The sequence below is a fragment of the Mobula birostris genome, chromosome 9 (genome assembly GCF_030028105.1).
Source record: "Mobula birostris isolate sMobBir1 chromosome 9, sMobBir1.hap1, whole genome shotgun sequence".
Taxonomy (NCBI): Eukaryota; Metazoa; Chordata; class Chondrichthyes; order Myliobatiformes; family Myliobatidae; genus Mobula; species Mobula birostris.
In genome coordinates, this window is record NC_092378.1 from 139,657,851 (window position 1) to 139,683,617 (window position 25,767).

Genomic DNA, 25,767 nt, shown 5'->3' on the forward strand with positions numbered 1-25,767 from the left:
AAGCAAGATTGTAGTTGCCAGATAAAACAGCACCAGTACAAGGGAATTACATTTCTCCTCTCTAACATTACGGCATTGAAAGACTGCAAGGTAGACATTCAAAGCTCTTTTAATCACTAATAAACCCCTAAACATGCATTTGATTTAACATTAGTAACTGCAGATCTGCAGTGGCATCCTAGTTTAAGAAATCTACATAATCAAGAAAAATGCATTTAGCATGCATTTAATCACTATTAATGATACATTAGCAAATACCATACAGTATGGAGATTGCTCACTCCAACTTGTCTACAAATAAAAGTGCCTACCTCATAGTGGGAAAGGAAGTCCAGCAAACCTGAATGAGTTGGGATATACTGAAGTGGGCTCATAACTCTTTGAATGAAGCTATGAATATAAGCAGCTGTAAGAGGTCCCCTGTACTCAATAGGGCCAAATCTAAAAGAAAAAGTAAGTTTCCATTAACTGTGATACAAAATCTTTGTTTTCAATAATATGCTGTCAACTTATCTTAAAAATTGTAGCACCATCCAGAATAATTTTTTTTCCAATTATTTAAAGGATGAGGGCATCATTATCAAGAGTCTATCCCTAATTTCCCTTGAGATGGTGGAGTATCTGCTCTCATTCTACTGATCATCCTGGAATTACATCATTTGACCCGTACATTTCCTTATACAAAGTCGTCAGTTCCTTTGAGTTGGGAATTTATAGTTTTAGCACTAGATCTTTCCCAACAGGAAACCTGGTTTAAAAAAAGAGACCAAAGTGCATGCAGTACTCCAGATACTCTGAATTCTGTAATGCTGTAGTAAGGCCTTCATACTCAATCCCCAACGGAAACAAACAAAAATAAAAATGGAGTCAAATATACAACTTTCTACCACCAATAAAAATAATAACAGAATATATTTTTAAAGGACAACAGGCTTAATATTAGTACCTACTCATGCTATTTATGAAGGGTAAATTTTATAGAAATACTATTGTAAATAGACTAAGTCTTAGAATTGCAACCTAATAGTTTAAGTTCTGATGTTAAATGGGGAATTATCTGGCAGCTCTTTTGCCTTCCATCACATGGGAGTATAAATAGCTACTGAAAATTGCTGAGCTGTGGCTCACAAAGTTAACAGAGTTGCCCATTACACCAGAAAATACCAACAGTTTGACACAAGAGTGTTTGCACTTCTCAATTTATATACTTCCAAATTCACTGTATAATCTATCCACTAAATCCTTCTTTAATACACTAATACTGGCAAGGGAATAAAGATACATTGCTCAACCCCTATTGACCTGATATTTAGACAATACAGCGATGGGTCTACTAGAGTCATGCATCAGCCAGAGCAAGTTAAGACTGCAACTGATCAGGAAATTGCTTCTTACCTCCTCTGATATAGATGAATCACCGGATAATAAAAGAAATTCATCTGCTTCCTGCACTTCCCCTGATGCCACCAGCAGTTTACAGCAAGGAACAGCACCTAGAACACAGAACAACATCAGTCCTATTCCAAGCTCAACATCCTCTCACATCAACAGGTGTCACTCTCTACATCAGATTTAGTCCAAATGTACAACTTCATGTTCCAACCAGTCATTCAGTGGCTTAAAAAAAAAGGAAAGTATGGCGCAGACCATAATAAGGTTCATTATCACTGACATGTGTCATGAAATCTGTTGTTCCAAAGTTCTATTGCCAATGAAATACTCTGTAAATGCATTCACAGATGCAAAAGATTCATTTGCCAAATTCTGCACACAAACTCTTACAAAAGTACATGTAATACAGATGACCAAATCATTGGATTTGGGACGATGGTTGATAAATATCGCCCAGGATACAGTAGATTGCCGGCTGGTGGTGTAGTGGCATCAGCGCTGGACTTCGGAGCAAAGACTCCTGAGTTCGAATCCAGCCAGCTCTCTTGCACGCTTTCCATCCGTGCTGGGTTGAGCGTCGAGCCAGCAACTCGGCCTCTTAAAAATAAGAAAGCCTGCTAAAAAAAACCGCCGTCATGACGGCGTCCCAATGACTCCTCTCGGAGTTAAGGGCTCTCTTCCTTCTTCCTATCCCTGATCTCCAATATCAGCAGAGATTTTTGGTGTTCAACTCTCAAGAATGAAGCCTTAGAATGAGACCTCTAAGATGATTACCTCTGAGTTGCTTCAAATGTTGGGAGTTAGTTAATACCATAAAAGTAGCATTTAAGGTATACCCAAACTTCGGAGATGATTGCAGGTAACAAAGAGAGATCACAACAATTGGGGGGGGGGGGGGGAGGAAATTGGCTGTGCAGCAATTTTTTAAAAATGATCTGTCAGAAGAGCGATTGATAAGGTATTGCCAAAACAGATTTCCTTCAGCATTTCCCTGGTGCGCTGAACTGAAACTTGAGACGACCATGCTTCACACATAAAAATTGCTGGTGAACGCAGCAGGCCATGCTTCTCACTTTGCTTAAAATTACCTATGTTAACCTTATCAAGAGAACCAATTCACTGGATATCAGTACATATTGTTATGTTGGCAAGCGTGATGAGTGTGGAGCAAGAAGGTAAGCAACAATTAGCATAGTTATATTAATAGTATTATTTACTTCAATCTAATTTCTGACATTTGAAAAAATATTGGGAGGAATATTTGGCATCTCAAAAACAAGTTTATTGTCATTCTTTAGAATACAGAAGGTGAATGATCAGAATTAAAACACAATTTTCAGGGCTTGCGTTAAAAAGCATGCAAATTCAGTAGCCTTCCCACTCAATATTAAAACAGTTTCAAAACCTGAGAACTAAGCCAATGTTTTCTGCAAGGCATAATCAGCAGACTGTAAGACATTCAAACATGGGGGAAATGAAGATCACAGTAACCCAGCAGCAGCAAAAGATCTTTACAGGATGTGAATGCATAATGTATACATAATAGTATATGAGATTTAAATTTCAGGTAGCATTAAAATGAGCAAGAAAATGATCCATTAAGACAACTCTTCAATGTGTTTTACTAGACTTGACATCTCAGTAGAGCATTGCAAAAACCATTTTTATATGCAATTAAACTTTTCATCAAGCAAATCATACTTTATCTACCAGAAACATGAACAAGAATATTTATAGTTTAGCCATCAATGTTGCTCAATACTTAGTGCACAGAAGAATGCAAGCAGCTCTGAACAGATGTTGGGGATCCCTAGTGTTACTTCTAATTTATTATTTTTGATTACTATTATTTTTTGAATACCTCCGGCAGAAATTTCTAAACTCTGTACCTACAGGGTGACATTTGAAACTGATAAGTACATAAACAGTCTGCCTGCTGAACATTTAAGGGTTTGATATACAGAAGGATTTTTAATCCTTCAATCAATTAGCATAATATAGTTAAAAATTCTACATAGCTGTAAAATTACAAGGATGTTATGAAGCTGACAGAACAATTCAACTCAACTGAACTTTGCTGGTGTTTATGCCACATGATTAAATTATATTGGCATAACCTCCTATTCCCCCATCATTGCTGTGGTTGACGCATGATGCGTCAACCACAGCATAAATATTTCAAAGTGCTTCACAGGAAGCTACCACAGTCACAGAGACACATGATACACACAAAACTGACTGAAAGCTTAGCCAGTTTGGTTTTAAGGATTGTCTTAAGAAGAGAGGAAAAGAATTTATGGCAAGACAAGGCAGCCAAAAATGAAGTGATTTAATAGACTTATAACTTCGAGGTATCACAGCTGAGAGAGAAAGCCTGAACAAAATGTGGAAGAAACAGTACATCTACTCTGAATTTGCTAAGTGATGTTAATCTTAAAACAGAAACTTATCAGAAATAGTGACCATGAAACTTTTTGTAAAAACTCAACACTAACCAACATCCTTTGGAACAGAGAAATCTACTTTAAATCCTATCATTAATGGTGATCCTATATCTGCAACAAAGTGATCGATCTTTACCTTCCTGCAGAAGTGACCCAGCAAACAAAGGACCAAACTATTAACGATAACCACTTACAGTGCAGTGATGAAAGTCACCACCTCAAGGGATTTTGGGAATGGGTGTTAAATGCTGATTTTGCCCCTGATGCTTGCTCCCTATGGGGAACTGATCTCTTTGTTGGTACAAAGGAAATGCTGCAAAGAAAAAGCCAAGAAGAGCAGGACTCACCTGTTCCTGAAGCTCTCCTGCAACCTGATCAATTTCTTCCCTGACAGAAATCGACTCTCCACACCAAGGGGCATAAAAGAGGATAACGCAAACTTCAGATAAGCGACAGTGTCTCTCCACTTGGTCTAGCTGTCCCATGTAAAGATCAATCACGGAGGAGTTGGGGGAGAGAAACCGGACAGGTGGTGGAGCCAATTTGACCACATCTTTTGCCCGACTGCCAAAACAAAAAGTACAATTACTTAAATTAAAATCACAAATTAAGGACTATAGAGCTATATAAAATAATGAAACAGTATTAGAAATCAAACAGTGCTAACATTTTAAAAAAGAAATAATTTAATTTTGAAAAATTCTCTTTCCAATTAACACAAGCCTTCAAGTGGTATCACCGACCCGGGGGTGGGGTAAGAGAGAGCAGATTCATCAGAATGTTGGCTGGGATGGAGAGTTTTAGTTATGAGGACAGATTGGTGAGGTCAAATCTGTTTTTCCTGGAGTGGAGCTGATTAAGAATGGACATGATTGAAATATATAAAATTATGATGGGCATGATAGAGTAGACAGAAGGATATTTTCCCCATATCAGAGGTAGAAAAAACTAGAGGACACAGATTTAAAATAAGAGGCAAGATATTTAGAGGGAATTAGTAGGGATCTTTTTTACCCAGAGAGCAGCAAGTATGTGGAATGTCTGAGAGTGTGGTGCAAGCAGTGTCAACAATAGCAGTTAATAGATGTCCAGGTAAGTATGTGAATTACCTCGACGCACAAGATTGTAAGACAAATGGTGAAAGATGGTATTAATACTGATGGTGCCCACTGGTCAACATGCACACGGTCAGTTTCTTTGCTGTATGACTATTGAGGCCTGTTATTAAGTCCTCAGTGCACTGTGGTACTTCAACAACAGAATCATACGGCTGATGGGAACATGAATTTGGGAACCTTGACTCTTTCACCTACAGACCAGTACTTAACTAGTTCAAGCAGCTAAAAGATGAATTATTTTCTAGAGCAACACACACAAAATACAGTTCTTTTCCAATATCGCCACTTGCGATAAACAGACACTGTTTTCTGCTGACTTCAATGCCATTTCAGCATGGACCAAGAGAAATTTTTAAAAACTGAAGAGAAATGGCCTTCAAAGCAGGACTTCTGTTTCTCTCGCCAGACTTGCCATGTATTTCCACAATCCACTGCACTTTTCAAGGACCAGGAACATGATAAGTATATCAACCACACAGCAGAGGTGACCTCAGAGAAAGTGGCCTGCAGGACTTTTTGTGAGCTGACAGTCCCAAGCACCCATTTTCTACACCCGGGGCAAACTAGACCTTACCCTTCGAAGAAACATCAATGATTGACACAAGAACAGAAAATATTGAACATACGCAGCATAAAGTTAACATTTCAATTAACATTTTAGTTCTAATGAGTTTTCATTAGAACTAGAAGAGCAACAAAGTGGATGTCTTTTGAGTTGTGGAGGAGTGGGCTCAATAAAAGGGAATATCTGTGATAGGGTGGTGACCAAGAACTCAGAAGTTATGAGAAATATTGAATACTTTGCTTTCACTTATGATCACAGGTATTTCAAACTGTGCTGGGTGGAATAAGTTGGAACCAGAGATATTTACTGAAGGAGGAAACTGATTGATTGACTACTAACTGATTGACAGTGTGCTGACTGCATTATCAGCTCAATTAGTCTCATTAGAGAAAATGATACAAATCTGGAAAAGCCTCTCATCTTTGACAAACTTTGTGCTTGAAACAACAAACTGCAAGCTCAAAATACAATTATCTCCCCATTGGACTTACCTTCTTCATACCTGTTCTAGGATCTACCAGGAAACCTACTCAGAGGAGGGGGTAGAAATGGAATAACTTCCATATTCACAGTCTCAGCAAATTCGGGTCATTTTTATTGTTTGCAACAACCTGTTGCATGCATCTGCAAAAGCTGGGACAAATCAATTTTATCCCAATAACAGACAACTTCAATTGTGTTATGGTGCCATCCAGTGGCAACAATAGTATTTGCAGAATCTCAGTGACAATATTGAGGACAACACAGTTGAGCACACAAGCATCATAAAACCAGCTCTAAAATATAACAAAATACCTAGTTTAATTTCAAGTGATGAAACTTAGAAAGAGACTTCATGAACATCCTATTGGCACAGTATGTGAAGTGAATACAACTTGCACACCATATTACCCAAGTAATAATACACACCTATAGTCTTGTTTCTTTGAGCCAGTTCATAAAAAATTACATCAGCAAGTAGGACAAGCAAATACAACAGAAATGGGCCCAAATTACTGGAAGGAAGCTGAGGCTTTTCAAAGAAGCAAAAGATATCCCATCATGAGGATCATGTTATCATATAGGGCTAACCAAAAAAAGAATCAATCAAAAGGTGTTGGAAACCTCACGTAAAAACAGGAAATGTGGAAACATTTGGTTAGGCAGCATCTGTGAAGAGAGAAAGAGTTAAAGTTTCAGGTCTAAGATACCTTGTAAGAACAGCTGTCTGAGCTGCTGAGTATTCTATTTCTATATCACACAGGACGGAGAAGTTTTACACAACTTTCAGAAATAAATCTAAATGCAATTAGAGTGAGAATTTGCAAATTTCAATAGTTGGAACAATTAGAGAGTTTGATGCAAACAGCAAAATTTCAGCAGTTCAGACAGCTTCAATAGAAAGAAACAGATTTAGCTTGATAGGACTGCTTCAAAAAGAAGTTTGTGGAAAACTTATATCAGAAATTACTGCCTTGGCGATGAAACTGAACTTTGAATGCAGACACCTTTATCAAAGAATACCATTACTGCCACATGAGCTAAAACTAAACAGAACCTCTGTGCCAGCATGCCAGGAGGAACCTAGGGCACCTTTTCTGAAGTTTTCAAACAGGCTGTGAGCCAAAGGGAATCCTTTATATAAGCACAAACTTCTCCCTAGCTACCTGCAATGTGGCCATGGTATGGGTAAAGGTGGCTTTGACATGCCTAGTTCTATCCTTGAAGGGAATAAATGTCATAGATACATTTACCAAATCTTCAATAGTCATGGTCTGACTTATTCTATTAAAGCATCCTTGCTGAACATCAAATATTTATAAAAGTGGACAACTGAGAGCAGGCAAGCTTGGTATAAAGGAGAAACATGGTGTAAAGACAAGTTTGCACCCATCAGATTGCTGCAGGTGTATTTAGTTTAAATTAGGAGGGTTTAAAAAAAAAGAAACTCATCTCCAAACTCCTAAACTGGGGATTCAAAACCTCCCTTTGCAACTGGATCATTGACGTCCTGATCAACAGTCCACAAGAAGGATGAGTTGGCAACACCTCCACCACAATTATTCTCAACACTGGCACCCCACAATTCTACATGCTCAGCTTTCTATGCTACTCCCCACACACTCACAACTGCATGGGCAGATCTGCTTTAAATCCATTTACAAGTTTGCAGGTGACACCATGCTGGACTGTATCGCAAATAATGATGTGTCAGAGTACAGGAAGGCGATACAGAGCTTAATGACATAGCAACGTCATAGTATCTAACAATAACCTTTTCCTCAACATCAACAAGAGATGTTGTAATGAATTACCCTGCATGGACATTATGCAAGACAAGTTTTTCCACTATACCTCGGCACTTGTGACAATTTCAAACTTATTTAAACATTAAAAGTGCTATAATAGTTAAGAAATTATTTCATCTGGCCAGTTTTTATTGCAGAAATCATGGAATCAGATTTCTACATCAAAATCTGAAGATACCACAGACACTCTGCAGATTCTATTTCTCTTTTCTCAGATGCTGTCTGACTAGCTGAGTGTTCTTGCAGTGCTTTTTGTTTCAGATTTCTCTCAGGAGCAGTTTTTTGCTTTGTACAAATTTCTACACTTCCTAAGTGTCATAGGGGCCATATTATTCCTTTGGTGACTTGACCACTGCAGTCCAATTATGGAACATGAATGGGAACAAATTCTAGAGTATCTGCACTGAATAAAAAGAGGGCTTCAATAAAAGCCTTTCAAGACAGCATTGTTGAATCATATTAAATACACCTGATAGATTCAGTTTCTCAGGAATAAATTTGCTTTAGAGAAGATTGTTGGAATGGTCTCAGTGTATAGACAAAGACTAACAATCCAGAGACCTAGGACAAAAATCCAGAGACAGAACAGTGGAATTTACATTCAGTTAATTAAATCATCTGGAATAGAATGAAAACATTTCAGTAAGGGCAACTGCAGAACTACCAGTTTGCTGAGAAAGACAAGTTTTTACCACACCAGTCAAACTTGCAAACTTCCAAATAGAGATGTCCCATAGATGAATCAAGGAATAAATGAACAGTCCTACTCAAGGAACTTTTTCTTACTCCCAGAGTCAAATCCATTCACAATCCCTGGTATGTTCCACCTCAGTGTATGGTGGCCATCAATTACAGACTGTTCCTGTAACTAACAGGTTCCTTTTTAGATACACAAAAAAATACTTACTCAAAAAGGAAATCAGTCAAAGTGGTAAACATACCTTCATATTATTGTAATAAATGACATCAAAAACATTAAACTGATAAGAACAATTTCCAAAAATGGAGGAAGAGAAAATTAGCTCTGCTGTTGTAGGAATGAACACGTGCACATCAGACTTCTGAATTTACAATTATCAGAGCTTGCTCATTTGTTGGGATGCCCATGAGTCAACCTGGGGATGGCCTGTAAACTCCCAATGGTGGGCCCAGCAAGTAGTGCCAAAGACAAGGTTTGCCGCATCTAGATTCAGCGAGAAATGTCAAAGACTTGACCTTAGTACAACAACAAAGATAGCATCTGACAGTGTGGCATCAAGGGAAATTGCTTCAATAGTTAGAGTTGTGCCTTGAACTATAAAAAGGTTTAAGTTGTTGGTCACATTTCTCAACAAAAGCTCTTTAAATGCCTCAATGGCCTCCTTTTCATCACAAGTGGGTGCATTAAACATAATAATCAATTATGTAATAATAACAATCAAATGCAGAAGAGACTCAATGGCCCATATGGTGTAATGGTGTAATTCTGTACCCCAGCCCTATACTGTTGTGAACAGTAGGGTGGAGATATGTCTCTACCAAAGGAGATGCAACGTACTCCTGTGCTCCACTAGCCTGCAGGTCACCCTTGGGCGAGGTAGGGCACCTGCTTTGTCCCCAATGCCCCCGGAGCAGGGTCACATGAAGCCATGGGTGCAGGTGGTGGATGGCTGTATGAGCAGCTGTTGCATATCACGTCCTGATTATGCACCAACTGACACCAGGACAACAGACAATCTCTGAAGAGTATTGATAATGGCTGGGGTCACCCATTTTGTAATGGCACTGCACAGATTAAGGAAATTGCAAACCACTTCTGTGGAAAAATTTGTCAAGAACAATCATGTTCATGAGACATGATCACCTATGTCATGCAAAACAACACAAAATGATGATCGCAAACACGAGGAACTCTGCAGATGCTGGAATTTCAAGCAACACAGACAAAAATTGCTGGTGAACGCAGTAGGCCAGGCAGCATCTATAGGAAGAGGTACAGTCGACGTTTTGGGCCAAGACCCTTCATCAGGACTAACTGAAAGAAGAGATAGTAAGAGATTTGAAAGTGGGAGGGGGAGGGGGAGATCCAAAATGATAGGTGATGAAAATGATGATGTCCAATTGTCTCAATTCCAGCTGTAACTGCTCAAAAGCAGTGCACATCTGAAAGCAGCAAGATCTAGACATGACACTAGTAGGATGATGACAGAGCAACAATGGCTGGAGTTTCTGGGAGCAGTTCAGTAGGTGCAGGATAGATGCATCCCAACTAAGTATTCTAGAGGCAGTTTGACGCAACCATGGCTGACAAGAGAAGTCAAAGCCAACATAAATGCCAAAGAGGACATATAATAGAGTAAAAATTAGTGGGAAGTTACAGGTTTAGGATGCTTTAAAAAAAAAATCAGAAGGCATCTAAAAAAGTAATAAAGAAAAAGATGGAATACGAAGGTAGGGTAGTCAATAATGTTAAAGAGGTTAACTAAAAGTTTCTTCAGATCTATAAAGTATAAAAGTGAGATGAGAGTAGATACAGGACCGCTGGAAATTAATGCTGGAGAGATAGTAATGGGGGACAAGGAAATAGAGGACGAGCTGAATAAGTATTTTGCATCAGACTTCACTGTGGATGGCTCTTCCAATATGCTGGAGGTTCGAGAGTGTCGGGGGTAGAACTGAGTGAAGTTGCCATTACTACTGTGACGAGAATACACATAAATTAAGATGTTTGCTGGCCTGGGCTAGCACCAGTGGCATCAGCAGTGGTCTGCCACCTGTCCTCAGGGGAGGGAGAGATAAGGAACAATGAAGCAGCATTTGGAGGTGTTAATGAAGGAGCCATCAGTCTGGGTATTGTCTGGAGCGGCTCCCGCTTTGAACCCTGAACTGTTTGAAGTGATGGACAGGCGATACCCCAGCAGGGGGATAAAAAGGGACAGGTTCGCTAAGGCAGGGCACACACGACGCTCGAGGTAACGAGACCCTGGAAGCGGTGCGCCTCTCACGAGTTGGTGGGAAGTACCGGGCCATAAACGCACAGGGTGGAAAGGTACGATCAGCGGGAACCCGGTGTGTGTCCACCCTCGCTTGGGTGCCGGGTTCACTGCAGAGGATCGACCGCATCTGGAGGAGGGGTCACAGTCGGTGACCTCAGGTGACATCACAAAGGACCCGCCCGAAAGCTGCTTGTGAGCAATATCGCCAGTCTGTGAGTGGAAGCCATTCTGAATGATCAGTCATTCTCATTCTCTCTCTCCCTCCCCCCACGTTGTCCATCGCCATGGCAACGATTACTGCGAACTGAACTAAATTGGACTGAACTTTGTGTCACTTTGAAATTGGTCATTTACCCCTAGACAACGATAGAGCTTGATTGATGCTGTTATCTTAATTCTGTGCACTTGTGTTTATCATTGCTGAACTGTTGCATTTATTATCCTTTCGATCACTGTGTTGCTTGTTTCTTTAATAAAACTTTCTTAGTTCTAGTAATCCAGACTCCAACTGAGTGATCCATTTCTGTTGGTTTGGCAACCCAGTTACGGGGTACGTAACACTAGGAAGAAGGTTCTTGGGAAACTGAAAGGTCTGAAGGTAGATAAATCACCTAGTCCAGATGGTCTACACCCCAGAGGTCTGAAAGAGGTGGCTGAAGAGACCGTGGAGGCATTAGTAATGATCTTACAAGAATCCGATTATGGCATGGTTCTGGATGACTGGAAAATTGCAAATGTCACTCCACTCTTCAAGAAAGGACAGAGGAAGAAGAAAGGAATTGTAGGACAGTTAGTCTGACCTCAGTGGTTAAGAAGATAGTCAACTGTTAACTATTGTTAACAGATAATTGTTAACTATCTGGTTCTGGGATACTTGGAGGTTCATGATAAAATAGATTGTCAACAGGGTTTCCTCAAGGGAAAATCTTACCTGACAAATCTGTTGGAATTCATTAAAGAAATAACAAGCAGGATAGACAAAGGAGAATCGGCTGATGCTGTGTACTTGGATTTTCAGGCCTTTAACAAGGTGCCAGATGGGGCTGCTTAACAAGTTAGAGCTCATGGTATTACAGGAAAGATACTAACATGGATAGAGCACTGGTTGATTGGCAGAGAGCAAAAAGCTTTATCCGATTGGCTGCCAGTGACTACGGGTATTCCACAGGGGTCTGTGCCAGGACCACTTCACAAATAAAGCCCTCACCATCATTAAGCACATCTACAAGGAGCCCCATCACAGGAAGGCAGCATCCAATTTCAAGGATTCCCACTGTTTAGGCCACTATCTCTTCTTACTGCTGTCATCAGGAAGAAAAAAGTCCAGGAGCCGCAGGACCCATATGATTATATTCAGGAAGTTATCACCCCTCCATCATCAGGCTCGAATCAGAGCAGATATCTTCACTCAATTTCACACGCCTCATCATGCTGTGGTCTTCATGCTTTTGGAACACAATTCTTCTTACCAAATAGATTTTTCCTTTTTTTTTAAAAAAAAAACAGGCATTCACAATAGATATAAGAAACCCAAAAGAATCAATGGAAAACCACACCCAACCGAATGGACAAATACTGTAACTAATGTGCAAAAGACTGTGCAAATATGAAAAGAAAGAAAAAATAGAAATAATAATAAATAAGCAATAAATATTGGGAACATGAGATGAAGAGTCCTTGAAAGTGAGTCCATAGGTTGTGGGAAGAGTTCAGTGATTGGATGAGTGAAATTGAGTGAAGATATACCCTCTGCTTCAGTTACTTTATGTACAGGTATTCCTGTTTGTAGCGTCACTTTATGGACATACAATCAATCTATATACAAGCTCTTTCAAGTACTATTTATTTTTTATTACTGCGCTCTCTCTCATTATTTTTTGTACTGAACCTAATGGCATGGGTCCTGCGGCTTCTGTACCTCCTTCCTGATAATACATTTACTTCTGAACTTTTAATAACAATTGTGCAAGAACAGCTGTACAATGAATGGCAGCGATGCTTCATTACCAGATGAGCTCAATGCCTTTTCTACCCGCTTTGAAAAGGAGAATATAACTACAGCTGTGAGGATCCCTGCTGCAGTCGAAGGCCAACATCAGGCTGTCTTTCAGGAGGGTGAACCCTCAAAAGGTATCAGGCCCCAATGTGGTACCTGGTAAGGCTCTGAAAAATGTGTGCCAACCAATTAGTGGGTGTATTCAAAGACACTTTTAATCTCTCACTGCTATGATCAGAAGTTCCCACCTGCTTCAAAAGGGCAACAGTTATACCAGTGACCAAGTGTGAGCTGCCTTAATGACTATCATGCAGTAGCACTCACATCTACGGTGATGAAATGCTTTAGTTGGTCAGGCTAGAATCAACTCCTACCTCAGCAACGACCGGAACCCACTACAATTTGCCTATCACCACAATAGGTTGATGACAGAAGCAATCTCCATGGCTCCTCATGTGGCCTTAGATGATCTGGACAATACAAACACCATGTCAGGATGCTGTTTCATTGAGTACAGTTCAGCTTTTAACACCATCATTCCTACAGTCCTGATTGAAAAACTACAGAACCTGGGTCTCTGTGTCTCCCACTGCAATTGGATGCTCAACTTCCTAAACAGAAGATCACAATCTGTGCAGATTGGTAATAACATCTCCCTCAGTCAACACAGGCACATCTCAGGGATGTGCGCTTAGCCCACAGATCTACTGAACTGAATCACCTTTATTACTTACATCCCTCATATACATAAGGAGTAAAAATCTTAAGTTACATCTCCACCTAAATGTGCAATGTATAGTAATTTATAATAAATATGTACAACACATTAGTCAATATAACAGAAAAACAGTTGCATCAGCATGAATTAATCAGTCTGATGGCCTGGCAGAAGCTGTCCCTGAGCCAGTTGGTCCTGGCTTTTATGCTGCGGTGCCATTTCCCAGATGGTAGCAGCTGGAACAGTTTGTGGCTGGGGTGATTCGGTCTCCAATGATCCTCCAGGCCCTTTTTTTTCGTTTTAAACACACCTGTCTTTATAAATGTCTTGAATAGTGGGAAGTTCACATCTACAGATGCACTGGGCTGTTCACACCACTCTCTGCACAGTTTGCGATGGAGGGAAGTACAGTTCCCATACCAGGCAGTGATGCAGCCAGTCAGGATGCTCTCAATTGTGCTCCTATAGAAAGTTCTTAGGATTTGGGGCCCATACCAAATTTCTTCAACCATCTGAGGTGAAAAAGGCATTACTGTGACTTTTTCACCACACAGCCAGTATGTACAGACCACGCGAGATCCTTGGTGACGTTTATGCTGAGGAACTTAAAGCTGTTTACCCTCTCAACCCCGGATACATTGATGTCAATAGAGGCTAACCTGTCTCCATTCCTCCTGTAGTCCACAACCAGCTCCTTTGTTTTTGGGACATTGAGGGAGAGGTTGTTTTCTTGACACCACTGCATCAGGGTGATGACTTCTTCTCTGTAGGCTGCCTCATTATTATTTGGGACTAGGCTAATCAGTGGAGTGTCGTCAGCAAATTTAATTAGCAGATTGGAGCTGTGGGTGACGACACGGCTGTGGGTATACAGAGAGTAAAGGTGGGGCCTTAGTACACAGCCCTGTGTTGAAAGTCAGAGAGGCAGAGGTGAGGAAGCCCACTCTTACCACCTCTCTCTATACAAATGACTGTGTGGCTAGGTATAGCTCAAATGCCATCGATGTTTGCTGTCGATACAACCATTGCTAGCAAAATTATCAGATGCAGACAAGGGATCCCAATATATTGATGCACCTATAAAGAAGGCAAGACAGCAGCTATATTTCATTGGGAGTTTGAGGAGATTTGGTCTGTCACCTAAAATACTTGATAACTTCTACAGATCTACTGTATCATACTGACAGGCTGCATCAATGTCTGGCATGGGGCGAGGGGTGGCGCTACTGCATAGGACTAAAAGAAGCTACAGGAAGTTGTAAAACTAGTCAGCTCCATCATGGGTACTTGCCTCCATAGTATCCAAGACATCTTCAAGGACCCCCATCACCCAGGACATGCCTTCTCCTCATCATTACTGTCAGGAAGGAGGTGTAGTAGCCTGAAGGCACATAGTCAGCGATTCAGGAACAGTTTCTTCCCCTCTGCCATATCCGATTTCTGAATAGATATTGAACCCATGAACACTACCTCACTTGCTCTTTTATTATTTCTGTTTTTACACTATTAATTTAACTATTTAATATATATACCTACTGTAATTCATTTTGCATTTTATTGCTGCTGCTAAGTAGTGTTCTAATTTGTCCTGTACTTTACTTAAGTACATAATTTGTTACTCAGTTATCTGTAGTTTGTCTGTTTTTAAACTATTTCCATGAAACGTTGGCTAACTGGGGCATTCGCTTAATTGGGCCAGGGTGTACTGGCCCTGATGCATCCCAATTATCAGAATCCTCTGTACATGTTCTTGATTGCAGGTAGGTTGGTGACCTTGATGAGCTAGATAGTTGTGACCCATGGTGAGTGCTGAGTCCTCTCTTTTTGTGATGTGGGTGAAGTAGTAAATTTGCAGGTGACACAAAAATTGGCAGGTTTGTGGAAAGCAAGAGATGTTATCAAAGGATTCAGCAAGACACAGGCCAACAAATATGTGGGCAGGGGAATGATAGATGGGAGTTTAATAATCTGGGTAAGCATGAGGTGACGTATTTTGGGAGGTTAAATACAAGAGGAAATTATACAGCAACAAGTCCATAGCTCCTTAAAAGTGGCAACACAAGTAGATAAGATAGTAAAGACGACTTAAGGCATACTTGCTTTCACTGGTCAGGGGAGTCATGTTGCAGCTCTATAAAACTTTGGCCAGGCTACATATGGAGTACTGTAACCAGAAAAGCACACACTTGTACAGAAAGGATGTGAAGGCTTTGCAGAGGATACGAAAAGAGGCTCACCAGGATGCTGCCTGGATTATGGAGTATTAGCTATAAAGAGATTGGATTAATTTCTCAGCAACAGAGACTGAGGGATAACCTGACAGAAGACGACTATAGAATTATGAAAGGCAAAGACAGATGTCTTGGTAGATGCCTAGAAGACCTGCCGGTGGAACCAGATAAAATGGCAATGTTTATGAGGCACATGGTCCGGCAGGGAATGAAGGGGATACAGATGTGATATCCATTGCAGGAAGATGGGATTAGTTTGGATTAGCATTACGGTCAGCACAGATTATGGGTTGAAGGACTTGTTGGTATCTTGGGCTGCCTGATGCTCTAACAGTAGACCATACACACCCAATAAATGCAATTCATCCACAAACTAACATGTTTGCAATTTCATTTTAATTTCTTTCTCAGCCCTCACTTTGTATTAGTAATTACACAACATATTTGATATGAATCTTTTTTGTTGAAGGATTCACCATAACATTAAAGCAAGGTAACAGAACCCCATGCCCAAGCAACACTTGACAAAACTTTCCCTAGAGATCCCTATGACAGCAATTTCTCAAACTTGTCAGAAGGCCAAGTAGCCATCGGCAAAAGAATTTTTGCAGCTATAAGTAGATTGTTACTTTGCATAATTACCTCAAAACTTGAAAGCCAACAACTTCACTCCCACATTAGAAATATTTCATTTCTATTGATTCATTCTATTGCTTTATAATAACTAATCAGAAGGCAGTTACTGTTGCTCTTATTACAGTTCAGGTGATTAAATGTAGGCTGCAGGGGTAGTAATTAGGTAGCCTGTATCTGTTCTTGTGACATAGTGGGACAATCTTCGAAGAGATACCCGCAAAGAAGCCATAAAGGAACACTTTAGCTGGACGAGCAGCCAAGCCTGAAGTACATCTGAGGACGTCAGAGCTCCACAGTCTTGCCGTTAATGAATTCTTGACTTTAAAGAGAATAAATCAAATTGGCTCAGAGGGGGTGCAAAAAATACTTTTGGCCCATTCGCCACTTCTGATCTTGTTTTTTGGGGGGTGGTTTAATGCACTTAGCCATGACAGTATATCCAACAGAACTGCAGAACTTGAATTTATGGCTTGTGGCATTAGCCACTTTCATTGCTTAGAAGTTCAAAGTAAATTTATTATCAATGTATGTATACGTCACCATATACAACGGAGTCCTGTGTTGTAGCTTTACTAATATACAACCTCAAGCAGACATGTCTGGTGCCGCTCCTGTCACATTCAACGGACTTCATGAAGCAACCATTGCCAAGGGAGTTCATCTACCTCTTAGTTACCTAATGCAATAATAGAAAGAGAGATGCTGGGCCATGGAGTGGAGGTACAGTTCTGCTGACTCCTTGCTGCAAATCTTGAATATTCAGCTTTGAGTTGCCAGTTTTGTTCAAAATAAATCTCATTCAACAGTGGTAATCCCATGTAATACAATGAAGGGAGACCACAGCGCGAAAGCCAAGCCATCTCTCTTACAGCAGTTACTAATATTCTCATCATGGACAGAAACATGAATATCAAACTTAAAAGGATGTTCATCATAGTGACTCAAACTTGATCCTGATTGACTACATCTGATTTTATTCTTTTTCTACTATTTTACCTAGTCTTACAAGTGGAAGTTAAGTACCAACTACATTGGATAGTGTAACTCTGAACCCATACCAGATCAGGAAGGGACAGTAGAAAACATGTGCGTGGTGGGAGGTTGATGCTTTCGCTGGAGCAAAGGGTGTGTGGGGAGGAAGAGGAAGGTTGGGGTTGATGCTTTTGCAGGTGGGAGGTGGTAGGTGGATCTTTGGGGTTCTCACATTTTCAATCATTCATTCTGTTTATCCCCCCGTTTTGTGGATGCCTGCGAAAAGTAAGGGTTTCAGGTTACACACACTCTCTGATATTGAATTGAAGCATTGAAACTTTGATCAAATTCAACATCAAACCACCAACTCCATGACATTTGTAGAAATAAAGATGAAGTTTGTCTCATGTACATCAAAACATACATGAAATACATCCATTGTGTTTGTATCAGATCAGTGAGGATTGTGCTGAGCAGCCTGCAAGCATCGCCACAATTCCGGCACCAACCGTACATCTCACTAATGCTATCTGTACATTTTTGGAATGTGGGAGGATAACCAAATTCAAATACATATGCTGTTGTGGTGAGAACTTTAACTCACGACTGTGCATAACTGTCACTGAAACAATATCCTATAACAATAATGCTGTAATAGCCAGGTATTGGGTAGCAATGCCTATGGTGCACTAAAATAGAGAACAAACTTATAAGGAAGTGTAATTGCTAAATGTTGAATCAGTAAGGAGAAAGAGGGAAATAAATTTAGTGTGCCTAGACAACACTAGTGCAATGAAAGGATTAATTCATATTGCCAGAAATATGAGACTTAAATTATGAAATTGGTTCACAAGTGCTAATGCACATTCAGCAAGCATACAAATTAACGGAGAATGCAAGGTCCCTTTGTGGTGAAGAGCCTGCTGCCATACAACATGAGAAGCCCAAAATTGAGATTAGAGCACGGGGAATCACAACCAGTGGAAAAGAGGGAACAAAACTGATGACAAAAAAAAACTCACTGATCTTTTACACAAGAACAAAATTCTGCAAATTCTATAAATCAACATTATAAATACTGTACTGTGCAAAAGTCTTAGGCACCCTACAGTTTTTAAAAATATATATATTTTGTTTTAGATGTTTATTTCGTATTAGTGTCAGTAGAAAAGAGCAAATTTTAGATTTCCAAACATTCAATTTCCAAAAGGTTAAATGTTAAGAGAAATTTTTGTACTTTGTTAAAGAGAGTCACATTTAGGCCACCTATTGAATAAAAACTTGATTATTTTGTAGGTATATAGCCCAGGATATATGTGTAGTCTGAGGTCAATTCTTGGCATCTGCAGGCAGGACCAAGTCACAAACCCAGAGGTCCTAGTCAGGGTAGGGACCACCAGTGTTGAAGCATGATTGTAAATGCACAGTTTCAGTGGACAGGGCATTTCATAATCATGAAGGATTCCCGAATTCTCAAGCAGCTACTAAATGGCAAGCTTTTGCTGTGCAAGAAGAATCGAGGCAGGCCCTGTAAAAGGTTCAAAGGCTGTGTGAAAGCTAACATTGCACACACTGGGTTTGTACCAAAATGGCTGGAACAGAATGGGCAAGCTGTAAGTGGCTGGTGAGCCTTGGTTAGAACTACTCACAACAACTTAGAGGACAAACTCCCAGCAGTCCTAATCGTTGCTCAACAAGGTACGAAAGCAATAACAGAGACTCCATTTCCAGAACCAGCAGAGTTTTCACGTCGTTATTGTGGACGTCTATGTCACTCAGCTTGGATTCAGCAGCCACATGCGAACAGACAAATCTGAAGTCAGTCAGATACAATGCACAACCAATCATACAGGCCAGTGTATGATTAAACAAAGATAACAAATAGGATGTTAATGATCAATGACAGAGTTGAATGAACTAAACTGATTAACTAAAACTGAGATGGGTGTAGAAAGAATCAAACTGGGTGAAGGACAACCAAACTAAAAGATGAGAGTGTGGCAGATGTAAGAGCTTAACCTTCAAATCATCAATTCTTACACTATGCTAAGAGTAAGCACAGCAACAACACACAAAATGGTCATCCTTCATCAGCAAGGTCTCTCCCAAGCAGAAATTTTGCAGTAGATGGGAGCTTCAAGTTGTGCTGTCCAAGGTCTTCTAAAAAAGCACAAGAAACAAGCAAAGTCAAGGACCTGAAATATAGTGATTGGCCATGGAAACCGAGTGCAGCAGATGAGAGATACATCAAAGTGATATTCCTTCTAAATCAGAAGCTGTCCAGCACTGCTATCAGCTCTAAACTCAAAGAAACCACTGGAATCCAAGTACACCTCTCTCCAATCTTGAGAAATCTTGCCAGGAGTGGTGTTCATGGAAGAGTTGTTGCCAAAAAGTATTCCTCTGAAGTGGAAAGAGACTCTCATATGCACAAAAACACAAACTGCATTCTGTTGTGTGAAGTGTGTGTTTTAGATGGTGTACTAAGTCATAATTACTGCTTTTTAAAGTGTTCAGGGCTTAACAAGGACTGGGGTGCCGAACAATGGCAACAAGTGCTCTGGAGTGATGAGTCAAAATTTGAAATTTTTGGCTCAAACAGGAGGCAGTTTGTCTGTAGAACTGGAGAGAACTACATGAATGAGTGCCTACAGCCAACAGTGTAAAATGGCAGAGGTTCCCTGCAGGCTTGGAGCTGCATTTCTGCAAATACAGTTAGTGATCTGATCAGAATTAATGGAATCCTCAATGGTGAGTATAAGCAGATTCTCATCCATCACACAATACCATCAGGAAGGCGCCTGATCGGTCCCAACTTCATTCTGCAGCAGGCCAATGACCACAAACACACAGCCAAGGTCATAAGCACTACCTTCATCAAAAAGCAAACAGAGAGTTCTGCAACAGAGCCCTGATCTCAACATTGAGGCTGTATAGGATCACCTGGAAAAACAGAAGCAAGCAATCACACAGTTTACTTTGAAGGTCTGAAGACTTAATAAGCAGTAATTATGGTTTAGTACACCACCTAAAACACACACTTCACACGGCAGAATGCCAGTTAGTCAGAACACACTGAAGGTGGCTGAAAACACCGCCTAGTGAGAAAGAGCTGGAAATCATCGACAGAAATCTTAGGCTTACCCCATACGTACAGGAGTAAGAGTTGCTGTCAGTTTATTGTGTTAGTGATAGCTCCGCCTTAATATAAAAGCTGAATTTAGACTAATTAAGTACAAAGAATTAAATTTCACATGAATAACTTATAACCTCAAAACTTGATGGATAGAATGAGCAGGAAAATTGTTTATTAATATATTCCAAGTTTTTTTTTTAAAAACTACATATGACAAAAAAGGCCTGGAAGTTTGTTTAGAGTTTTCAATCAACACCGTATCATCCACTCTATAAACTACTACCACTATTTGTTCACATTCAAAATTATTTGAAGGATCAGGTACAAATGAGGAAGATTTGTGCTTTTCTTCCCCAAAACCACATGAATGACATCTCCAAATTCAGGGTCCAGAACTGGAAAGAATGAGTGTGCCATCGCAACTCTGAAGCCAAGTCAAAATATTCAAAACAAAATCCACACCAGCAATCAGAGGTACTTCCAATCACATCAAGATACCACACATTACTTCAAAATCATTGCTCAAGGCATGCCTAGTAGCTTCCAAACATTTCAGTTCTTGCTTCTTTTTAATTTCCCTTCAACTACCACATTTTAAAAATATTGATAAAAAATTAGAATTCAAAAAGGGTTTCTTAAAAATTCAAAAGGGTTTGTCAAATAAATTATTTTGAGCGACGGAGGATGAGAGGTGACCTAATAGAGGTGTATAAGATGATGAGAGGCATTGATCATGTGGATAGTCAGAGGCTTTTTCCCAGGGCTGAAATGGCTAGCATGAGAGGGCATAGTTTTAAGGTGCTTAAAAGTAGGTACAGAGGAGATGTCAAGTGTAAGTTTTTCACACAGAGAGTGATGAGTGTGTGGAATGGGCTGCCGGCGGAGGTGGAGGCGGAAACAATACAGACTTTTAAGAGACTCCTGGATGGATACATGGAGCTTAGAAAAATAGAGGGCTATGGGTAAGCCTAGGTAGCTCTAAAGTAGGGACATGTTCAGCACAGCTTTGTAGGCCAAAGGGCCTGTATTGTGCTGTAGGTTTTCTATGTTTCTATGTTTCTAAAACACTCCAATAAATAAGTAGATATTCAGCATTTTGTACTGTGTATCAATTCACAAAAAGGGTTAAAATTCTTTCTTTCAAGCTCCACAAATAGGACAGTGACAAGAGTACACTCAATGTTACAACGTCAAATCACTTACAAGCAATTGCCTATTCTGCATTCATGTAGCTGCATAAAATATATGCATACATTAAAATATTATTTTCGTAAGGTCAATATACGGGAAGTGCAAGAGAGCGAGGAAAGTGACAAAGAATAACACAGGATAGAGCAGTGTGCAAGTATGCAAAAACAAAACAAGGGCGGGATGAATGGGACTACAGATGCCAACTTGAACAGAGTGAGCAATTAAGAATGTTCTAATGGGAACAGTAAAGAGCAAGCGCTTGCCAGGAATACGCCAACAGTGTGAATGGATCAGTGATCACGTTTCCCTGCCCTGTCCACACTCAGTAGTTCAGCATTAACAATGCCAGGACAACACTCAGCAAGTGTCTGGGCAGGTGAATGGGTCAGTGTCAGTGCATCAGGGCAAGCAAACAGTCAATTCCTCACACTCCAACATATGCACACATCTCATGCCAGGGCAGGGCAGGCCAGGCCAGGCCAGGATATCAGAGCGTTACAACATCAATCACTGCATTATAATTCCAGTGTCAGGATAAATGAGCAAGGTGCAATGCCAAGTCCAAGTCCAGCACACAACTCCACAGTCAGCGGCGGGGCAGGTGAGTACATCAGTCAGCGCAAGCAACCGTGTCATGTGGCGGTATCAATACCTTCAGACAAGCATTTCAGTCAGGGTCAGCTTGCCAGGGAAAGCCCAGGTCAGGGTAAGGAATGTGTGTCAGTGCCAGGGCAAGGCATTTGCCACTGCCAGGAGTCTCAGTGCCCAGGTCAGGGTAAGGAATGTGTGTCAGTGCCAGGGCAAGGCATATGCCAGTGCCCCGTTCAGGACCAGGAGTGTGCATTAGCGCCCAGATCAGGAGTGTGTCAGTGCCAGTGCGACGCTTCCTACCCTGCCCCACAGACAGCAGCTCGGCCTCTTACCTCAGGGCGAAGCGCAGGGTGACCACGGTGCAAATGACGGCCAAGGCTCCGCACAGGAGCTCAGGTCTCTTCGCCATGTGACACAACGCGTTACCGACACACCCGCACTGCCGCCCGAGCTCCCTGTGTAGCCTCAGCATCCCTCGGCACTGCCTTTATAGCGGGGAGGGGAGGGAAGGGGTGGGGACGGGCGCAGGCCGCCTCTCACACGCTCACAGCGCCCGGCCTCGGTCGCCAGCCCTCGCAGCCTCTTCGCCGGGCGAACCCCGCTCCGCCACGTACTCGCCACCACTTCCACCCCGGAACCCGGGGCCACGGCGCCCGCTCTGACACGGCCAGGCGCATCGACGGCGGGGCGCTCACGTCGCGTCCACAAGGCAGCCTGGGATAGTGGAAGACTCCCGGCTGGAGGAGTCATTGAAACAGGCTGGAGCTCCTGTGACGGTCGCCTCTGGGTCCCCGTGCGAGGTGGCTATTTCACCCCCCCCCCCCCCGTCTATTTTCACCAACCCACCATCGGTGGGGAAACCCCTCGCACAATCCACACGCGTGACAATGGTGCTATGTAAAAATAATATGACAACATAAAATGTATTGATCAAAAGTACACTAAGCTTTGCATTATGTTTATTCTTTAGTATATATTTTTATTATGGATACATTGTATTTTTGAAATGAAAAAGTAGTTGGTAAAATAAAATCAATTATATAGCGCTTCGAGACAACGCAGATTTTACCCCGCCCCCCCAAGACACACACACACACACACACACACACACACACACACACACACACACACACACACACACACACACCACCCCCTCTCTCTGTTAAAAGATTAATGAATGGTCCCCTAGTACGGTAAAATGGACCTTTCTGTGTAGCTGTTCTTCTGCATTTTGCTGCCGTTTTACCCTGTGCTATCCCAATGCACTGTGGAATGAAGTATGAAGAAAACGCAAGGAGGCTAGCTCCACCGGTACAGCCCCGGTGTGTGTGTGTGTGTGTGTGTGTGTGTGTGTGTGTGTGTGTGTGTGTGTGTGTGTGTGTGTGTGTGTGTGTGTGTGTGTGTGTGTGTGTGTGTGTGTGTGTGTGTGTGTGTGTGTGTGTGTGTGTGTGTGTGTGTGTCTCTCTCCCCCCTCCCCCCCTCTCCTTCTCCTTCCAAACGCAGCGATCAATTTTACACAGAATAAGACAATGTTGATGGTTAAAATATTATCAAGAATGGGAGTGAAGCATCTGTAACTGTAATTAACAAAGCATTAGATTTTGGTATTCAGGGTCTCGGCCTGAAACGTCGACTGCACCTCTTCCTAGAGATGCTGCCTGGCCTGCTGCATTCACCAGCAACTTTGATGTGTGTTGCTTGAATTTCCAGCATCTGCAGAATTCCTGTTGTTTGAGATTTTGGTATTTAATAGTTCCACTTGTAGAATCTGGCACTATTTTGGTCTAGAATGCAGAGAGCTAAATGCATTAGGACATTTCGGTTTGAGGATTTAACACAAATAGTTTGAGGTTTATTAGTTAAGTACACACTGCTTGTGACCTTCATCCTTATTTTTTCAACCTCCCTTTCATGCAGTCAAATACAATTTGAGGAAAAGAAGCAGGAGTAGCATAACTATGTTAACTAATTAGTGCCTTGGTGTCTTTCTGGCTAATTGCCATAGAAACATAAATAAAGGACTTGAATAATCAAAGCTGTTGAACTGGGTGTCATTTTACTGGTAACCAATGATACCACAATGACCAAGCTCGGAATCCTTTCCTGGATTTAATGGAGGGAAGTTATCAGTCTGATGAATATTAGAGATTAATTTTATACTCTTTATTACCAACAAGTATGCAACTCGCCAGGTCAGATTCGACCATGTTGTGTGTTTCTCCCGTTTTGAACGTTGGCTCTTCCCGGTTTTGGAGAACAACAGGCCCCATTCCCTCCCACCTGGATACTTTTTCAAGTTCAAGTTTATTGTCATTCACCACGTACACTGCCAAACGAGAAAACGTTCCTCCAGACCAAGATAAACAACACAATTCATATAACTCACGCACAACCCAAAGTAATATTACCACAAATAACGTGGTGTTGACAAAGTAGTGAGCTGTCTGCCAATGTGTTAAAGATGATTGAAACCAGTACCTTATACTGGCCGCAGGATAGTGCAGTTTTACAGCGTCATCGATCAGTGATCAGGGGTCAATTGCCACTGCTGTGTGTGAGGAGTCTGTATGTTTTCCCATTTGGTTTCAATATGTATGTTTAATGTCAGAGAACTGTATACAATATACATCCTGAAATTACCATGTGGGTTTTCTCCAAGCGCTTTGGTTTCCTCCCATATTTCCAAATGTACAGGTTAGGGTTAATAAGTTGTGAGTATGCTACGTTGGTATCGCATTTGTGAGCCGCCCGCAGCATATCCTTGGACTGTATTGGTCATTGGCAAAAAGATTTTGCTGTATGTTTCGATGTTCTGATATACATTTGACAAATAAAGCTAATCTTTGAATCTTTACTCTGGGCTTTCCTGGAGCTGTACAAAAAAAAACTTTTACAAGTGATTTCCTGTGAAATTTCATTTGAGACTTCCACTATCAAAAGGAGCACTAACAGGATGCAAGCACAAGAGATCTCTTACCCCTCTATTTGGACCACTGGTAGCATCCAGCTTACCAGCAGTCTTTGCTACTGACAGTATGGTGCAAAAGTCTTAGGCATGTAAAAAAAAATTCTGTAAAGTGAAGATGTGTTCAAAATAATAAACGAAAACTTTTTAAGTATCAGAAAATTTACTATAATGATTAGTAAATAGTAAAAAACTAAATCAAATCAATATTTGGTGTGAGCACCCTTTGCCTTTAAAACTGCATCAATTCTCTTAGGTACACAGTCGTGCAGTTTTATAAGAAAATCGGCTGGTAGGTTGTTCGAATCATTTTGAAGAATTTGGCACAATTCTTCCGCAGACCTTGGCTGTCTCGCTTGCTCTTGTCTCTCAGGTACTCACAGACAGCATCGGTGATGAGATCAGGGCTCCGTGGAGACCATACCATCAGGATACATGTAAACAATCTTGTGTGCTTCAGACTTTTGCACTGTACTCTACTTCCAACTCACTAAACTTCCTGTTCCTACATTTCTTGCTGGGCCTTGATTCCTGTGTTCCTTTCTGATT

General features: G+C 41.0%; 1 protein-coding gene and 1 long non-coding RNA gene across 2 annotated transcripts in view; one reads left to right on the forward strand and one right to left on the reverse strand.

The window, feature by feature from the left end:
- Window positions 1-23,004, reverse strand: part of txndc11 (thioredoxin domain containing 11) — an 85,930-nt gene extending 62,926 nt beyond the window's left edge. The window contains exons 1-4 of the mRNA XM_072268965.1: window positions 22,586-23,004; window positions 4,184-4,400; window positions 1,396-1,493; window positions 312-441 (exon numbers count right to left, since the gene is read on the reverse strand). Coding sequence (XP_072125066.1) covers window positions 312-441; window positions 1,396-1,493; window positions 4,184-4,400; window positions 22,586-22,725 — 585 coding nt within the window. The 5' untranslated portion in view covers window positions 22,726-23,004. The remainder of the gene's footprint in view (window positions 1-311; window positions 442-1,395; window positions 1,494-4,183; window positions 4,401-22,585) is intronic.
- Window positions 22,130-25,767, forward strand: part of LOC140203126 (uncharacterized) — a 79,716-nt gene continuing 76,078 nt past the window's right edge. Inside the window, exon 1 of the long non-coding RNA XR_011887289.1 lies at window positions 22,130-22,263. This is a non-coding gene — a long non-coding RNA (uncharacterized lncRNA). The remainder of the gene's footprint in view (window positions 22,264-25,767) is intronic.